Consider the following 20,800-nt stretch of genomic DNA (forward strand, 5'->3'; position numbering starts at 1 on the left):
CAGACTACTATACCATTCTATACAAGTTGGCGACTTGAATAAAGTACTTCTCAGCACACTACTAGTATGTTGTCAAACTGTCAGATTAGCGTCTGTGCTTGCAGACTACTATACCATTCTATACAAGTTGCAATGTATTTCCATATGCACTACTGGGTCTGAATCATACAACTACACAGACTTGAATAAGCACATCGCGACACATACGCATATTGATTTGTCAAACTGGCAAATCAGAGTCTGTGTTTGAAGACTACTATGCCATCGTTTACTCGTAGAACGCGAATCGTGCACAGTACATGCGAATACATGTACATTTCGTATGGGAAGTAGCAGAGAAATCATAAGTCCACGCGCATGCGCACATGGGATTTTTGCTCTCTCGAGTACGGAAAAAAAATTCGCTGGCGGGGATGTCGTGAACTTGTACTTGACGACGATATTTCGAAGTTCCGGGGCGTAATAAATGGTTTATTCTTCTTTAAAGTGATCCAAATTGTATTGAACAAGAAAGAAAAAATGATTTGAAGATTTTCATTTCTTTCCAATTTACATTTCATTTCATAATTCGTGTGGATATTATAGCTAAGTTTTTGCTTCGAAAAAAAAAAAGAAACCCCTGAAGGCGTTGCATGAAGTCAGGCTAATTATAAGCCCAACAATCTTGATTGTCATCAAAATGTAACAACTTATAACGAAAGAAATCCAAGATATTAACAGCCCGCATATCACATTAAATAGCCAATTTCGCTGACCCGTATCCCGTGGCGTGGGGCTTACAGGGGCACATGGGGCGTTTGACACCCCCTCTTTCTATCGGGGGGGGGGGGGAGGGGGTACACAGATTTGGTTTGGGCGGGGGTGTGCCGCTCAAGCCTCGAAACCCCTACCAATTAAGTTAGGGGTCATTTGGGGTCATTTGTCTCGAAAAAGAAACCCATTTTTAATGGTATTTTTGTAAAAAGTGGGACCCATGTTTAGGGATTTTTTTGCGAAAAAGTGACCCATTAGAGTGGCACACCTTCGTATGTCCTAATATGTTAGTACCCCCCCCCCCCCGGTTTTCCATCACCAATATTTCAGGTATTTGTGACACCATGTACAGCCTTAACATGAGAGGTAGGCCTAAGTATAATGATCCATTTGATTATGGCCATAGTAAATATCAAAAGCGTGTGGGTTAATTGACATTTATGTTTTCACTCACCGCTTGCATGGAGACATGGTACAATTAAAGACCACGTGCCCCCCCCCCCCCCTCTGGTACTCAATAATTTGCATACATGTATCCTTTTCTCATAATTATAACCAAAATCTCTCTCTCTATCTCTCTCTCTCTCTCTCTTTCTTCCCCCTTCTCTCTCCTTCTCTCTCTCTCTCTCTCTCTCTCTCTCCTCTCCCCTCCTCCTCTCGCTTCGATCTATGCATTTTTCTCCCAATCGTTGAATAATCATGATAGTAATAACTCAAAAACTGTGGATAAAGTAAGTATTGGCATTCGTAAACAATAATATGTAATCGTTCTTGTGGAGACCAGTTCTATAAAACATGAGTTATTAGAATCCGAATTTCTTTTAGTGAAAAGTAGGAAAGCGAAATTCAACTACAGTAATCATAATATTCATCATAATAACGACAATAGTAATTGTCGTTGGTACACTCGTAAATCCGTAATATATCTTTCCTTAGAAAGTGTACGCAAGAAACGATATAAAGCTCCAATAAAAAACCAATATGAATTAAGATATTAAGAAAATAAATTGTAAATTCAATTTGGTTTTTTGAATATACAAAAGCCAAATAACTTATTATTGAAAGCGAGTCACATTACTTTGCCGGCTTGATTGTTGATCCATCCCTTGCTCTGAAGCTTTGAATGCTTCTGTAAAAGCTCGTCTCTGCAAGTTTTGTTTTGTGTTCAAGAAAAGAATGATTGAATCGGTAAGAATACGACATTGCATTTAAGTATGTCGAGCTCGAGCTAGACCGAGTTGTGCCGAGCGAGCTCGCAGTCCTTCTGTCATTTCTGAACACCCGATCCGATATCAAACTCCATTCCCAATCAGAGCCCTGTCTTACAAAGAGACAGGCGCGTACGCAGGGGGGGGGGGGGTGTTTGGGGGTTAACCCCCCCCCCCCTTTGGTATTTTTATGTGTATAAACCCCCCCCCCCCCCCTTGGTTTATTTATTTATTTTTTTTTTTTTTGAATAATAATTAAAAAAATAAATAAAAAAAAAATTATTCCCATGGCTGACCTAAAAAAGGTCACCTTACCCCCCCCCCCCCCCCCCCCTCTATTTCACGCGACAAAGTCCGGCCCGAGAATTGTATTGTATTTTAAAGAGGATGAGGGACTTTTCACCGGGAGATTTCTTTAAAAAGTGGGGTTTTTTTTTCTTCTCTCTCTCTCTCCTTGGATTCCTGAGAAATTTCCAAAGGGGGTTATAAAATATTGAAAGGGGATTTTTTTTTTCTTCTCTCTCTCTCTCTCTCTTAGGACTCCTGAGAATTTTTTAAAGGGCCGGGTTATAAAATATCTTGAATATCATAGACAGGGGGTACATTTAGCAGTGTTCCGGATTTAGGGGGTCTCCATGGCAGGAAAAGCCCGCGAAAGGGGTTCCAGAAAATGCCTAGCAGTACCCTGGGAGAGGGGGGGGGGGTTGACGGGTAAGGTACCGGGTTGGGTGCCGGGTTGGGTGCCGGGTTTAGTGATGAGTTTTGTACCCGAATAGATGCCTTGCTTTTACCCTTAATGTGTCAAAATGATCGTTAGAACACATTTGACATGTTTGATTCACAATATACAAGCAGATCTTCAAAAATTTAGAAATGTATCATTCTAAGCTGCACAGGAACAATATATATAACATGTCGATGACAAAATACAGTCACAATTATACTCTTCTTTCTGAATGATTTAAATGGTTGTCCGAATGCATGGTTAATAGATTCATGATAGTCTCAAAATATTGTAATAGACTTGAACAAAAGACAATAATTAATTGTTAAAAATAAAAACAAAAATAATATATAACACTCCAATCAGAAACGTAATTATGGTTACACTTGATCTAAAGACAAGTTCAGAATTAAAAAAAGATTTTAGCATTAATAACATTAGATTAACCACATTCAAAAGTAAAAACTACCAAGCACGGTTGATAATGGTCCGTATCCCATATTGCCAGATATGCAATATTATTATCAGTAGATAATTGTTCCACGAAATTGCTCAACGTGCCCAGCATTTACAAAATATTTTTAATATCATTTGAAGCTGAATGCTGTGACATTGAATTTGGGTGGAGGCAAGGACCCAACTAAGGTATCTGAATTGGACAGCATCAGCGGATCATTGCCGATGATTTTGTACCCTGTGGCTTTCATCAGTCGGGTGCATTCCCCGACATCTTCAATAGCTTTCGCCATTTGCAGAGTTAGTCGACTCTTCCAACTGACCAAGACAGATTTGGAATCCCTCTTGGTGGAAAACGACGCGGACTTCTTCTTGCTTTGGTCATTGGCGTTGGTGTTTTGACCGATCCAAGTCCTAACCGAGCTCGGGATCGACGTCCCGAGCCCAACAAATTTGTAGATCTTCCGCGCAGATCTGTAAGGGTCCCTGGCTACGTCTTCGTATCGCACCATCAGGTAGTTCTTCCTCATGAAAGGCACATAGTGTCCGATCTCGTAGTTCTGGTGCCAGCTAGAGCAGTACTTCAGCAGGATGTTCCGATAGGTGTCCGTCAACTCGGTTACGTTGAACACCTTGATCCGAGGCATGGCTATTTTGAGGCGTGACAAGATCATGCTCCTGGGATCACGCACGAGATGGATCAGCATCAGATCAGTTTCAGGTTCTTCTACTGCTTGAAGCATCAGGTTAATATCAAGGATACGGATAGACTTGATGGCTGTGTGCGCTCTCCCGGTACAAGCTGTCTCAAGGATGCCTTCGGTAACTGCTTTGCACACATCCTTTGGACGATGAAACTTGATGCGATTAATCTCGTGCAGAGTGCAGAATTGATCCGTGACCAACGCCGGAACTGCTTGCTTACGACCTCGCAACGTGTCTGCATTTAAGCGATCAACAAAGAATTGCATATCTTGAAAATTGCAGCTGTAGAATTTGTCAAGCATTTGAAGGAGCTTGGAGACCATGACACTTCGCGTCAGACCCAAATCGTCGAGTTTCTGCATAAGTAGCCTTCCAGGTTCAAACATGTAGAAGAAATCTTTGCGTTGTTGAAACATCTCCCCAAGAAAGGACGAACCTGTCCGCATAGCTGCAACAATGAGGACATTAAATCTCTTTGATTTCGTTTGATTACCAAGAACTTGTTGGCCATTGGATAATCTAACAGAGGGCACCGTTGTCACAAAATGTTTGTCTGAAAGAGCCTTTGGTGTTTCTTTTTGCACTTCAATTTCTGCTTTCATGCCTGTCTGTTTTGATTGATCTTGTAATTGTTTCTGATTTATGGAATTATTTTGAAATTTATGATCTATTTGTTCGGAAGGATTTAATTTTCTTGCGTCGGAATCCACCTTCGGCTTATTCCTTTTACTTTTCTCCTTAATTCGTCGTTGAAGTTCCTTTGAAATTCGTAGATCACGGGCGTCTGGTAGTTCTGGCTGATTTGCAATTTTCAGGTTCTGATTCTTCAGGACATCGTCTTTTCTGGACAAATCGCGGGGGAACCCTCCTTCCCCAAGAACCTCCAGAGAGTCCATCGAATCCCTCAGATGATGGTTGATCTTTAATGGCAACAAACCATCATCATCCCCGGACCCTATCACCTTCTGCTTCGCCAACTGCATCCAGTCATCGTCTTGAGGTTCATCTTCTCTTTGAAGAAACGACCTTTCGTTTTCTATCTCAACCATGGCCGCAGTGTGTCTGGTAACCTTGGGAACAACAACTTCCCTCTTCAAGAATTCAACCCCTGTGTCATCTGCATCAGGAAACTGCGAGACACCGGTCAACTTCAGGACTGCAATAGTCACAAATACGGTTAAACCTATGTGGTATGTAATTCCTATAAGATGGCGTCTCCAGATTTTTCGGAGGCATCTCTTCTTAGGTAGTACCATGGCTGACGTTTCGAATTTTGCTTTTAAGTTTTATCGAATATGCCAGCGAAGAGATTAATAACTACTAGTTATAATTTCAGTATACATTCCGCAGAATTTTCGTCGATTATTTTCCTCTATGATTGATATTTTCTGCATGAAGATTTGTTGGGTTTTTTTCGCGACCCCCCATGAATATGGTGGCATTATATCAGTATCATTGTTCACCTGAGTTAGCACATTAATAATTATTGCTGTTTTCTCTTGCAGATGTGTTTGTACTGACCTAATTAAATGTGCTTCATAAATACCTCGCCTTATTTTCACAATAGCGACTCTCGATCGTAATTAGTCCTTTGAATTTCCGAATGAGAACATGGTTCATTCTGCTTCCCCGGGAAAGAATATAATGCCACTCCATCAGTTGAAAATCCTGATCTCTTAAGTCCATCATGAAATTCACAAGCGAGATATTCACTTATAAAGTTGATGTACCGCCATTTCGTTACTATAGTAACCGCTTGCTGCGTCCCTGGGCAGCGTCATAAATCGAAAGTACATTCGTTCCTTCCTTCTTTTAAAGGCTCTTTGTTCTGGTACAGAAGAATTCACTCGAAACTATCTTTCCTCCAAAAATGTTTCATATTTGTAATCACAAATTGCTGCAGGAATGTGAGCGAGTCCGGATATTTAATAAGGTTTGATTCTGCCTCATTTCGTAACTTTTGTCTATACACCTTTTATGATATCGATGATGACTGCTTCTAAAACTATATCACCACTTTACAACTAAAAGCTCTCATCTCCTTGGATTATACCAGGCATGCCATGAGCTCAGGATTGTCGAGTCGGTATACTAAACCAGCAACGAGCTGCTTAACAAACCAACGCTAGTTCCATTTGATCACCTGCAATGACGATTATGCTAGGCATGTCAGTAAAGGAGAAATAATCATAGCCTAATTCCAAGGCAAATCAGTATATTCCATCAAAAGTTATTTGACAACGACGCAAATCATTCTCACTGAAAATACAGATGGAGGAAAAGAAATCACTTTAAAATGTTACATCTACGGTGCTCTACAATAAAGTATACAACATTTGAGAGAATTGGACGAAAACAGTACGATTCTACCTCCAAAAATAAAGTTGCCTACGTCTGAATTTGAGAGTCACAGTGAGAGCCGTGTGACGTAACAAATTTAGAGTCATCCTTCTCGAGACCAAACAAATAGATGGTGACAATGGGATGAAATAAAGGGGATTGTTCATCATGTTTGTATGTGTTCACTCTCCTGATTGCCCTCTGGTATCAGTACGGTAAGCTGGTCCAGTGAAATAATGAAAGAAACCATGAAGCAAAAATAGAAACCAACAAAGCAGCCCAAAACAGAGAAGCTCTAAAAATACCAGACGAAGACTTGTTTGCCCATTTTTTGTTCAGGAAAATGCATAGATGTACACCTTGATTAATGTTCCCTCATTAGTCACATATAGTTATTTGTTGTGCTGTATACAAACCTGGTAACCATGGTGTACCTGATAAACAAATTAAAGTTTGTATTTTTCTTCTTATAAATGTTAATGTGTGTTTTTATGTTATCTATATTTAATGTTCTTTTTCCCGTTTTTCTTATTGATATCAGTTTGAGTTTAATTACTGTATATGCCATGGATATTTTTACCTTTGTATGTATGTTTTGAATTCATGTTTTTATCTGAATGCAGGGCTCTCTAGTAGAGCAGGTCAAGAAATAGGCGTAAAATGAGACCACCTTAATAATAATAATAATACATAAGATTTATAAGGCGCCAAATCCACTTGACAGTTAATGCTCAAAAAAAAAAATAATAGCAATAATAAAACATCCACTTTTGTGCCAGTCAGTAATTATGTAGGCCTATATACGGTACATTAATGCTAGGCCTACCTTTCAAAGTACAAATCAGAAAGATTTTATCAATAAATGAAGCATAAAATTAAAACAAATTGATAATACATTAAAATTTATGATAATCTAAGGTATTTCTACTGGAAACATAACTCATTGATAGTATAACAATATATTTTCCATTCACTTCATTAGGTAAACATCACCGTAAGTCTTTTAATAATGCATTTTTTGTTGTCAAAGAAGATTCACAGTTATATAAAACACAAAAATTGGTTGTCATGCTTCGATGATGAATATCAGCTTTGAAATGCCATAGTTATTATGAAAAGATGATTAATTATTCTTCATGTAAATTCATGGTAACTTCTGTTACACAACGGGCATCTTAGAGATATAATTCAACTATGGTAATCATCGTAAGGCAAATTATCGATTTATGTAGAAATAGATTGAAGTATGGCTGAATTTAACTTAAATGGAAGTGAAACATGCTTTGGTCAAATGGATCTACAACACTGATTCCATGTACATACCGTTTGGATGAAACTCTGGATTCAATATACATTTGCGTTTGTATAGATTTACGTAATATTGTTTGGTAGAAAACAATGAATTGAAGAAAGAAAAGAAAAAAAAATCGATTGATAGCCAAACCACTAATTGTTTATTTAGTGGTAGTGGATTAGGTAATGACTTTCGCCCGACACCGTTAATTTTATACCGAGAACAGCCCGAACAAATATCACATAGCGAGGCGAAAGTCATTGACTGACACCGTAGTTCATTAAATAATCAGTGGTTTCACTGGTTTGGTATATTGATTTTTGACGAGTTTTTTTGTTCGTCTCGTGTCAGTCTTATTTGTGTGAATAACAGACAGGAATTCAAATTACAAATCAGTCATACCGCAAAACAATTGCCGACTCCAAACCGACTGCCTTTTTGCCATTTGTATTATTGTTTGCTCGGTCTGGTGTCGGTCTCGTATGTGTGAATGCACTATACACACAAACTACAAGCTCATTTCTATTCATATCAGAATTGTGCATTAATTTTTGATGAACATGTCTACACCCAGGGACAAATTCAAAGATTCAAGATTCTGATAAATGGGGAAGTAATGCTTACAATCGGCTGAAAATAAGAGAGCCCGCTTTTCAGACAGTTTTTGGACCATGTGCCCCCCCCCCCTTTCCTTCTCTCTCTGCAAGATAATCAATCTACTACTCTTACAAATGGGAGATCTCAATTATCACCATCTCGTCAACAACATGAAATCATGAATGATTTCGCTTTCAAACGTCTTTTGCCAAAGGGTCTTCCCAACCAGACAAAGTATCTTCTACTAAAGATTTCACAAAGTAACAATATAATGAGTGTTTGTTACGTGCTATAACAAATAAAAGACACCAGCGACGGTATTATTGGCTTCTTTTGTATTATTTCTTGTCAGTGAATTCAAGGAGAAGACTGCATGAGTTCTGGTAAAGATGGAAACTGAATCGTGAAATTTCTCAATTCTCATTTTGAAATAACCCTAGAAGAAATGTCTCCTGAAAAAGGGTCGATCGAAAAATACCCTCATTTACGCAATATGACAAGAAATAACTGGAAGGTTTTTAAGGTGACCCTCACTATGAATATGACTGACAAAGAAAGCGGACAAAATATACAGTTCCTCAGGTACACAAAGGAACACCCCTTCACTGCTATTATGTGAAAATGTGTAGAACAGGTGTCACATGCATATTCACCTTTTTACATAATAGCAGTGAAGGGATGTTCCTTTATCTACCTCAGGAGCTGTATATTTTGTCCGCTTTCTTTGTCTGTTATATTCATAGTGCCTTTACGAATAATTCAATCTACCCGTTATGAATGATTCTATGCCAAGAGTTGGAATGCAAATTGCATATATTACGTGTTGGGCAAGCCAAATGACAAGCCATAACGATTGATTGAAAAGGTTTTATTATAATTGCACTTCGCAGCCAAAATGGCTGAATTATGTATTTACATTGGCAATAATACATACAAAGGTTTGAAATTCACACAAAGTATAATATTATACAGTATATAACAAAATTCATAACCAATATGACTAAGGCAATAACAGACAAAATTAAATTAGTTTTACAATATATTTTGTGAGGTGACACAAGAATGGGTCAAATTATGAGCATTCTCACGAAATATAATATACAGTTTATAACAAAATTCATAACCAATATGACTAAGGCAATAACAGACAAAATTAAATTAGTTTTACAATATATTTTGTGAGGTGACACAAGAGTGGGTCAAATTATGAGCATTCTCACGAAATATAATATACAGTTTATAACAAAATTCATAACCAATATGACTAAGGCAATAACAGACAAAATTAAATTAGTTTTACAATATATTTTGTGAGGTGACACAAGAGTGGGTCAAATTATGAGCATTCTCACGAAATATAATATACAGTTTATAACAAAATTCATAACCAATATGACTAAGGCAATAACAGACAAAATTAAATTAGTTTTAAAATATAATTTGTGAGGTGACACAAGAGTGGGTCAAATTAAGAGCAAGCGCGCGGACCCTTAAATTTGCTTTTACACACTCTCACTCATATGCACGCTCCTATTCTCACTCCTGTACCATGGACACTCTCATAAACACTCACATTCACACACTCCCATTCACACACCCATTATATAAGGTCCGCTCGCCCACCCCTGGACTTCTCTTGTGTCAAGAAGTAATTGGTATTTCAAAATTTAAACAACAAAAAACAAAAAAGCTCCCCTCCCGACCTTCGTACATTGGGACACATTATAAGTACATTAATTAAAAACCTTGGACACCATCTAGGGGGCGTTTCATCAAACTATTTAGTCGGTGGTTTTCACCGACTAATATCATTTTCACCGACACTCATCACCGACTAATTTCCATGGATATAGGATGGAAATTAGTCAGTGAAAACCACCGGCTAATTGTTTGATGAAACGCCCCCCCCCCCCCCCCCCCCCCGGCAGATCTGAATTGCCATATCATGATTGCTACAAACCTTATCACTATTCAATATTTATTTATAGATTTTTAAAAGGTGTTACAAAAGTGAATGGAAGCATAAAATGTACAATTTAAGATGTATACAATTTACATTCTTATAATAATATTGATGTACAATAGGCTAACATTGATTTAGTCCCCCCCCCCCCCCCCTCCCCCAACAAGGCACATAACGCCAAACTTTCTACTATGTATGGAGAAGTTCTATATTGTGCGTTTTAGATGGCATTTTCTATTCGAGATGATCTGCCCTAAATGTATCATCATCGCCCTTCCCTCCTGTCCACCTCCAGTACCCCACCCTTCGTCGAGATAGCATTCTCGTTATACATTCTCGTCTTTTCCCTTTCTCTGCGACACCCCTTCTCTTTCTCTCGCCATATCTCCCGTCCCCTTCCCCCATATTCTTTGATTATTTGACCCCCCCCCCCCTTTTTTCCTTCCAATTCCACCCTATCTCTCTCTCTCTCTCTCTCTCTCTCTCTCTCTCTCTCTCTCTCAGTCCATAGGTTCCTTCTAACATCCTGTTTCTGTCTCACCATCATTTTCCATCATTAAAGCATACATAATTATGGCTTCCAGCTTACATTCAACCAGCATTCTAGTCTACTACTCATGAGGTTCACACATTCAGGCGCGGACCAAGGAATTTTTGAAGGGGGGGGGGCACAATGAAGACAGACAGAAGCGGTGCGCGGACAGGGGGTGTCTGAGGGGGCCACAAAGAAAAAATTAATTTTCAAACCTAATTCTCGTGATTTGGTACATATACTTTTTTTCAACATTTATTTATATGAATTATTAAGTGGGGCCTATTTTGCCTCATAATGGATCCGTACAGTATGGCAGAGCTTGAGGGCCTCAGGCGGTTCCGGGGCGCAGGCGCGTAGCCAGGGGGGCGGTGGGGGCGGTCGCCCCCCCCCCCCCCCAAACGCCGGCCAAAAAAAAAAAAGAGAGAGAAAGAGAAGAAAAAAGAAAGAAAGAGGACGTAGGAAGAAAAAGGGAAAAGGAGTCGAGAACGGTACAATGAATCGTCAAAGCTTCCGCGCTTCGCGCGGGAAGGGGAAACTGAGTTCAAATTAAGAAATATGAGTCGGGAAAGGTACAACGAATCGTCTTCTTTCTCTAACAATTTAATGAAACGTCAAAGCTTCGCGCGAGAGGGGGGGGGGGGAACAGAATTCAGACAAGGATTAAGAGTCGAGAAAGGTACAACGAATCGTCTTCTTTCTCTAAAAATTTAATGAAACGTCAAAGCTTCGCGCGAGAGGGGGGGGGGGAACAGAATTCAGACAAGGATTAAGAGTCGAGAAAGGTACAACGAATCGTCTTCTTTCTCTAATAATTTAATGAAACGTCAAAGCTTCGCGTGAGAGAGGGGGGGAACAGAATTCAGACAAGGATTAAGAGTCGAGAGAGGTACAACGAATCGTCTTCTTTCTCTAATAATTTAATGAAACGTCAAAGCTTCGCGCGAGAGAGGGGAGGGACTGAATTCAGACAAGGATTATGAGTCGAGAAAGGTACAACGAATCGTCTTCTTTCAAAGCTCCCCCCTCCCTGCACCCACCCCCCTAGGGAGCGCGCTTCGCGCGCTCTTTAAGTGATTCGCACGCTTCGCGTGCTCACTACCGCCCCCCCCCCTAAAATGAAATCCTGGCTACGCGCTTGCCGGGGCGGAGCCCCAGGACGCGCTCTCGAGTTTTAGCATTTCAGAACCTCAAAGATGACCGTCTTGAGCTGTATAAACGCTCACTCTCTCCTAAGGACAATTGTATACAGCAGCGGGTTTTCTTGGGAGCACTTCTATCTTTACTAATGGGGTCCAGGGGGTCCGTGTTAGGGGTCCTGGTGGGCTGTAGGAACAGTCCCCCCACCAGGGATTCAGGAGTCAAAACCCCCGAGAGCTCTCAGAAAGGTAAAAAAATCCATTTGGATGCAAACGATTAATCCTTCATTAAAGAGTGTTTTTTATAGAACTTTTTTTTTCTCGTATTGCACTTTCGTCCGCATACTTCTTTAGCACATGTCGAGCCAACTCATCGGAATTGTAATCTGTAAGTGTAAATTTAAGTTTCATTTTCCTTCTTTTTCTTCCATTCTCTCTCTCTCTCTCTCTCTCTCCTTTTCCACCACTCTCTATCTTCTTCTCTTGTAGATTATTTTCTCTTTCTTTTCTCATTTTTCCTTCCATAATTCTCCCCCCCCCCCCCCCCCCCATTTCCATTTTATAAGGCCGCCATCCTCATATTTGATTTGGCTATCAGCAGATCTGTCATAGATCTGTGGAAATTGTTATTGATAAACAGGTTTTACGGTAAAGCGCCCCCTTGCGTATTTTCTTGTCCTGTTTATAAGCAATCTACGTCACAGATGCGTCTGAATAATTCAGCCGTTTCATTTTTTGTTAGTAGTGCATACAAAAGCATGTTATTCTTCATTGCTCATGGCTAGTTGAACATTTGCAAGCACAGCTTGATGAATTTTCTGTAAAAACAAAAGAAAGCTTACTCAAAATGCAAAAGTTCCATGTTCTGGATCAAAATAAAGATGTCATACAGGGGTAAAATTACCAATTCTGTTTTCTTGAGAAAAAAATCACTCATAATACCCCCCCCCCCCCCCCCATGTTAACTGAGATTTCCAATGGAGGTTAAATCAATTATATGTTCTTATTCAGAAAAATCACGTCAGGACATATGAATCAATTAAAGGGATTCCTTAATTTTGCACATGGTCTGAAGTTTCAATTTTTTTTTTTTTAAATGTACAAATATTCACGATCAAAATGTCTCATTTTACTCATGCTTATACACTGACCAGTTTTTCACATTTTCTTTCACGAACTAAGATTTTTTTATGAAAGATGATAATTCCTCTTAACCCACTCTCCCTTTTTACATACAGGCAAATCATTATACTAGAAACACCCAAAACATTATATCAAGTAAATAACAAAAAAATGCAACAATTACTTTCTTTTTCAGACTTGGTTTAACCAAGCGTTGTATTGTGTTACCCGTTTCAGGAATAACAATTTGTTTCATCTTCAGTTTGCATATGTTCATTACAATCCAAGATTGTTGACCATTTATCCCATCTCTGATTTATTGCAGTCAATGAATACATAGGGAAATGAGCATCCATCTGTCTAGAGAAGTGGTAACGACCAGTCTTCCTATTAGTTTCAATGAAGGACAACTGAATCTAAATAGAATTGCCTTCAAAGATGGTGATTACATCAGTTTGTAAGAATGATGAAACTTTACACATTCTCTTGACTTATAGCCATCACAGACATCTTGGAGAGAGAAACAAGTATAGAAGTCTAAATTTCAAGATCAGAGAATTTTTATAAAATATTTTGCACCAATTAAAGCTCTCCACTGGTATGAAACCTTGAATCATAGTTCTCCCAAAGAAGACAGATGTCTCAAGATATTATTGAAAAATCATCTTTTTTCAGGAACTTCTGTACTTCATCACTTGTAATTACATGTATTCCTCATAACTATTGAACATGTTTGCATTTATCAGCCATTTCCCACAACTCGACACCATACATACATGTATAAAACACAATGATGGACTACATAGGAACTCAAACAACTACAAAATTTAAAGAGTAACGAATCACATTACAATTCAGGCAATATTCATAATCTCAGCCTTTTTCACACAAAACTTGTCTCCCAAGAAAGAGTTTTAAATGATGCTTACAAAAATATGTGATGTTGTCTTTGCAAGAATGAGAAACAAAGTTATTCCAGTTGTCCAACATTTTCTGGAGTTGCCTAAATTTCCACAAATACAGACTATTTTATGTATTGTTTCATGCACATGTACTTGTTATTCAGCAAATCTAGGTTGTCCTGGGCAAGCATATTGGTTAATTTATAGTGCTTTAATACACAAGATGTAGAAATTTCAAGTTTAGAAAACATTTGAATACTTGTAGTACTCTAACATATCTGTTGGTGTATTTTATAGTGTCGTAGACTCTTTAGTTAAACCATGAAAATGCACAATATTGCTAATTTTGTACCATGTACCATAATCCGAATACACATCTTTGAAACCACACACACCACAATATATCTCTTCTAGCAATTAAATTGTGAAAACACGCTAAATAAACCAGGACCTGGTATATACACATACAATCGGACATACATTTACACAACAACATTTTAAAAATCTGCTTTATAATCACATTGCAACCTCATTTCAAATAAACATGCCGTGCTTTTAAATTCAAGTGAAGATGTCATAATGAATAAATGTCATTCTTTGCACATTTGCGAATAAACAAATATTTTTTGCATTTTGAAAAGCAGTAATACTTTAGAGAAATAGTGATAATATAGTGCTGAACTGTTAGCAATTGTTAAGCAATCTAAATTGATACAAGTTAAACACAGTCAACCACTACATAAAGAAATGAAAGGGAAGATCTCTGAATATAATTGTACAATTGTTCTTCAATCTCAAGAGATTCCTATAAAATTTCATCCAATGCATCCAAATTTTACTCTATAAGTACAAAGTGTAAACAAGAGCACAGCAAACATTATCAGAGCGACCTTGCAAAGAACTGTTTATGAACAGAAGCAATCAAGCAGTGATAATTAGAAGGACAATAATAGAAGTGCATTCAGGGATAAAAGTATTTTAATTAATACTGTAGACTTCATGGAGACAAGACAATGTTGATTCTAGTTACATGAATTTGGGTAAACACCCGACCAAGTAAGTACAAAGTGTGAACAAGAGAACCGCAAACATTATTGGAGCGACCTTGTGAACAACTGTTCATGAACAGACGCAGTCTATAGTAGTGATAATTAGAAAGACAATTATATGAGTGCATACAGGGACAATGGTGTTTTAATTAATTGTAATTATTTCAACTTCATGGACACAAGGCAATTCTGACACTCATGAATTTGGTAAACACCTGACCAAGTACTACAGTTGTATGTATAACCTGAACAAACCTACTAGTACTTTATTGCCTTCTATTAACCTAGCTATTAAACCAGACGATGACTGCATAGAAGTCGAGGGACTTGCGTGTTAGAATTGAAGTGGTGATGATGATGTTTCACAATCCCAAATGTTATTATTGATCATGTTGATGCAGACTCTATTCAATATGGAAGATTCCAGTTAAATGTAATGCACTAAAAGCACCAGATCATTACAATAAGGACTCTGTAACTCTGTAAACCTTTATATCCATAGAACATCTGTTGAGAGCCAGAAGGGTGTTAACTCTATTAAAAAGTATATGAGTTAACCTTTTAAGAAGGATTGATCACATGTATTTTCTTCAAATTGGCAACAATAATATTTGTTTATTGCTACATTGTTCTAATACAAATATAATGTCTATAGTTTAAGAACAATATATTTGTATGTGTACAGCCTTTGTCCAAAGGTTGAAAAAGTTGCCAATTCAAAGAACTGATGATTCAGAACCTCTCGATTTGTTGCAATTTAAGGATGTCAAAGCTTATTTTTCTTCTTTAAATTCCTGGCATCAAACGCAATATGGTTATGAAAATATGCAGAACTTTTTTGTCTGATTTTCTACTCATAAATCTGGAATCTTTTGTAGGGCTCCGGATCAAAAGTTATGGAGCCTAACCCCAAAATATGGAATTATTGTCCCGAAAGGGTAAACTCTTTGCCAGCTTCGGTCGACCAAAGCAGCAACCAGTGGACTACTATAGTTGACCTTTGTCACACATATTTTGTAAGCATATGTGTATAATATACATGTACTCCCAACATTGTGGCTGTTCAGGGTTTTAATCCATAGCAACCCAAAGAGTTAATACCCATCTGGCTTTCAGCAGAGAACACGTAGCTACTCAGCTGTTTAATGAGGGAACATCATGAAGACAATTTATGAGTAGCGAGTGCACGTAAAACGAAAGAAACTTCAGGTGGGGTTTGCGATATTTTCTCGATATTTAAGATGATGCAGACTTTCTGGACAGGCAGAGGGGTCCAACGTTGTCGCCGGTCGCCTTGTTGTGGCCGACATGTGAACCATCGCACTTTGGGAACTGCAGAAATATAAAACAAGAGAAATATGATCATCATTTTTATGTATTACGATGAAACATGGATATGATTAAATGCAGGGTTCTCACAGAACCAATTCCATGACTTGTCTTACAATGACCCATTTTTGCCTTTTTTTTTTCCATGACCAGATGAGTACCATTTTGGTATGGGTTGTGGCATCCAAGCAGCACACAAGTATCACGCCCATTTTCAGTTCCAATCGGAAGTCTGCCATAGCCACACACAGCCCGGACACAAGATTGATTTCCATGACTTTTCATGACTTTGGGAGATTTATTTTTCTGTGACTTTCCAGGATTTTCAGAGAGCATGGGAACCCTACTTTATATGGATCATCAGTTTCGCTGAACACAGTAGACAGGAGATACATCTACATGGATGAGGAATGGGAATATTTACCATTAGGCATTAGACTACTAAAATGTTAAAGTTATGAAGTACCGTAGGCTGTTCTTGGCCAATACAATAATATACATTGTAGGTCCTGAGGAAAACTCTTAGCCATATAGAACATACTTACAAATAAACAATTTTTTTTTTAAATCTATTTATTTCAGATTTTGGATCAAGATTGTTTGAAATGTTTGGTGTTATCATCAAGTGCCCCTGAATGCAACTCTGATTAGAAGCCTAACTAACATTCCTTCTCCACCAAAATGACCTACATTTATTTCCTGCAGATATCTATAATCTATCTGTAAGTTTAGATGTGACTAGTTCCAATAGGGGGTTATAAAAGAAATGCTCACAAGATCACTGACCTAATTTTCAATTCCATTTCATTTTCTTTCATTAAAGCAAGGTTAGCAAGTGACCCTTGAAGAACCATTTGCATGCATCACAGATGACAACAATAAAATAAAATCACAGTACCATAATAAAACTGCTTTTGCTCAATGGTCTCGAACAATGATCAAAGGATTTTGCAGTTTGCACTAGCAGTACAATATTATTCTATTGTGTGGCAGATATGCAATTTATCTTCAGAGAGCCTAGTGGGAATTAGACCTGTACTAAAGATAAATACACTTGGGTAAGAGAGTGTACTGGACTACTGGTCATGCAAAGTCACTGTGAAAAAGAAGGCCTAGAAGTTATTCTGATCACCGGTAGTTGATCATGTAGAAAATAAGAACAGGTGTATATCATGGATTAGACTGGAATTGACCAAACAATCACAAACAATAAACAAGAATGGCACACAGATACGTGTCAATGGCTAATTAGTTTCGGCTAACCAGTAAATGGAACTGTAGACACAAAAAAGCCCCATTTCATCGGTGACAAATGACAGTTTTTGTTATAAGCTAGGGAAATTGCTGCTTCTGATTGGTTATCAGCAGATTTGTCACTGACTGTTGTCATTTGTCATTGAAAAAAAAGGCTTTGTGGAATGGTGCCCTAGATTTGCTCTGAAGAGTTTAAATAATCCTATTTTGACTTGAAAAGAATTTGATGATAAAGCAATCATTATCATGTGACAGTGCTACTTGCAGCAACTGTGATATTTTCCACATGCTCTTAAATAGGATGGAGAAGAAAAAAAGGTCACAAAACATTTTGCACCTTCATCAGAAGTTAAGAGCTCAAATTTCTCTTTTAAATGATAACATTGGGCTCCTACCTCGACTAAAATAGATTTTAGTACCAAAAACCAAGGCTGACCTCTCTGTTAGCTTCTAACTTGGTTTGAACAAATGCTGGTATTTTCAAAATTCACCTGGTAGGCTAATGTGGGTCAATTTTCACACTCATCATCAATGCATACTTTCAAATTTCCTAAATAGTTGCTGTCCTCCCAAACTACATAATACCTCCTCTGATAAGATATGCCAGAAGGCAATATTTGACTCAATTCGGAGTAATGAATAAGACGATGCATACTTTTCTTCCCACAAAATTGTTATGGTTCACTCAAATCACCCCCCCCCCCCCCCCCCCCCTCATGCTGCACAGTGACATTTCTTTTGAAGTGGACCAATCTAAACAATATTTCTGCTGAGAGGCCTGTATACAACCTTCAACAAGAGAAAACATAGTAAAATTGGACATTGTTTTCTGCAGAGAGCCATACCATCTTGGATCTATCTCCTCTCAACCCCCTCCCCCCCACCAGTTTTGCAAAGCCAAAATTCTTCGCTAAGAATCAAGAGCTTTTAACAATTTTCTGCTGAGGGGCCTGCACCAAAAGAAAAGGAGATATTTTTTACTTTGTCAGCTTCGGACAGAACTTGATTACCCAGATCTCCTCTAATCCCCTCCCCCTGCCCCGACATGACACACAACGATGCAAAACCATATTTCTTCAATTCAGATCAAAGGCTAGAAGAAAAAAATTGCCGAGAGGCCTAAATACAATCTTTAACAAAAGAAATGGTAGTCTACTTGACATTATTAGCTGCAGAAAGACATTCTTGGATTCATCTCCTCTACCCCCCCCCCCCCCCCCCTTCCCCCTACTAACCATATTTCCTCAATTTAAACTTTAACAAGGGTAACCCATTTAATCAAAGAGGTCTGCACATGCAACCTTCAACAAAAGAATAGGTAGTATTCAACATTGTTATAGCTGCAGAAGGGCCTTACCGTCTTGGATCGCCAGCAGCGGCAGAAGGCTTCTTTGTCACCAAGGTCTTCAATGTCGAAGGCATGTACGACCTTGGCCTTGTCCTTCTCAACAGACTGGTTGACCTGGCCGTTTCCAGAACACTTTCCTCTGCGGATCTGCATCACGGTGAGAACGATGACCGCTCCAAGAGTCCCAACGAGGGGCACCATGCGTAGCCAATCAGCACCTGCAAAAGCAAAGATTTTCAAAAGAATATGTTGAATGTAGTAAGCCTAATGAATGAATATTCTACTTAACGATAAAATCACTTTATTTTATCTATTTCTTCTCCTTCTTCATCTGAAAAAATTGACTCTTTTCCTAGAATTAAGGCTATACTAGGCGTTGTAGCGTGCGCCTGTAATCCAGCCGAGGATGTATAGGTTCGATACCGAGTCAAGTCTTTCGGATGGTGACGTTTAATAAAGGGCGGTCCTCAGACGTAAATAATCATATCTGACCAATACATGTCTGTAACCCAATACACACACACACACATGTGCTGCGCCGCTACCACGCATGCATACTTTCTCTTCGCCATGTTGAATTGATGACAATTGATATACACGGCCATGGGCATGGGATAAATTGGGTTAGATCTACATGTAGGATGAAGAATCACCCTTTTTCTTATCAACAACTTCTTCAAATTATAATTTCAAGTAGGGGGTCTAGAGTCTAGTCTAGTTGAACGAATGCCCAGATGAGTCGAAAACATTGCAAGTCAAAATTGTAATTATAACCTCTTTCTTTACATTTTGAAAAAATGTGACCCAACCCCTGTTTGAATACATAGGCCGGTTCTGGAGTTCCCTGGCGCTTTTTTACCACTGCCCTGGAAATGGCAGTGTGGCTGCATCAATGCCAATGGCATTGAAATTGCGCACGACCAACAATCCAACATCAACATTGCAACGCAGCAAAACACATCGCTCGAAAATGATGAAAAACACTAACTAAATATGACATGGAAAGTAGCCTCTTACCTTCCATGACCATGGTTTCTAAAGAAGTGAATTTGAAGAGAAAATACAAAGTTGAGTATGTTTAAAGAGGGGTTTACAGCTCGGGACCAGACTCGGCACCGCGTAACTGTTCACCGTTATGTTGTGTGATGAGTGAAAATGGCGTAATTAGGTTTGCGCATGCTCTGTGCGTGAGATATACAATCAACGGTCCCACTAATTCGACATTATGGTATTTCGTCGTGATAAAATCATACCTGTTAATTGTAAAAGGCCTCCAAAAGTCTCTGGAATGGGTAGACTCTCGAAGTAGCTGGGTAGAGTCACTTTAAAGAAAATAGCAATGGCCTCCATGTTTGATAGTTGTTCGCCTTCAGGTGGAGAAGTGCAAGTTTTGGGATTGCTTGGCTATCTTAAGTTACACAAAAGCTTCTAAATCTAAGTATGTTACGAAATGCTCAGGGTCACACATGTAAACAAACGACACGCCCCCATCAAGCAACACCACATTGTCGTTATTCAGTAGTTGGTTACCAGAATTGCAGGGTTGGTAATGACATTGGTGCTACCGCAATCTCGATTTAAAGGGAAAGGAGGTACCAGGCGCTTTTTTGGGAGCTTATTACTGTGTCTCCCCCTGTTCCTTTAGCATTATGCCCATATTGTATCTAACTTTACCGTCAGCTCTTTTATTTATTGATCAAATTTCATCCCCATGTACCCCTCACCGGCTCACCCCTCTCTCTCTCTCTCCTTTGCCTCTCCCCCCCCCCCCCCCCCCTCTCTCTCTCCCTCTCTCTCCCCCTCTCTCTCTCTCTCTCTCTCTCTCTCTCTCTCTCTCTCTCTCTCTCTCTCTCTCTCTCTCTGTGTCTCTCTCTCTTTCTATTTCTCTCTCCTCTCTCTTTTGATCATCCAGCATAACTTTTTGTTGAAGAAGGTGGTGTCTATCAGCCTGCTCCTATATGACTGCACGCCCGTTTCCGCCCCCAATTTAACTCCGCAGAGAGAAAATGTTTTCAAACCCAATTCACATCCAAAATAAGATCATTCAGCGATACTCTATGGCAAGCTGAAATAAAAAAAATATAT

The 20,800-nt window shown here is 38.8% G+C and overlaps 1 protein-coding gene across 1 annotated transcript; it reads right to left on the reverse strand.

Annotated features, from left to right (window-relative positions):
- Window positions 1-13,017: 13,017 nt before the first annotated feature.
- On the reverse strand, window positions 13,018-20,121 carry LOC586672 (CDGSH iron-sulfur domain-containing protein 2 homolog A). Its single transcript, XM_003727766.3, has 3 exons — window positions 19,969-20,121; window positions 18,725-18,933; window positions 13,018-16,116 (listed from the first exon to the last, which is right to left on the reverse strand). Exons 1-3 carry the CDS (start codon window positions 20,063-20,065, stop codon window positions 16,021-16,023), a joined length of 402 nt encoding a protein of 133 aa, XP_003727814.2. The 5' UTR covers window positions 20,066-20,121; the 3' UTR covers window positions 13,018-16,020.
- Window positions 20,122-20,800: the final 679 nt, after the last annotated feature.

The sequence above is a fragment of the Strongylocentrotus purpuratus genome, unplaced genomic scaffold (assembly GCF_000002235.5).
Source record: "Strongylocentrotus purpuratus isolate Spur 01 unplaced genomic scaffold, Spur_5.0 spur5_scaffold_10, whole genome shotgun sequence".
Lineage (NCBI taxonomy): Eukaryota > Metazoa > Echinodermata > Echinoidea > Camarodonta > Strongylocentrotidae > Strongylocentrotus > Strongylocentrotus purpuratus.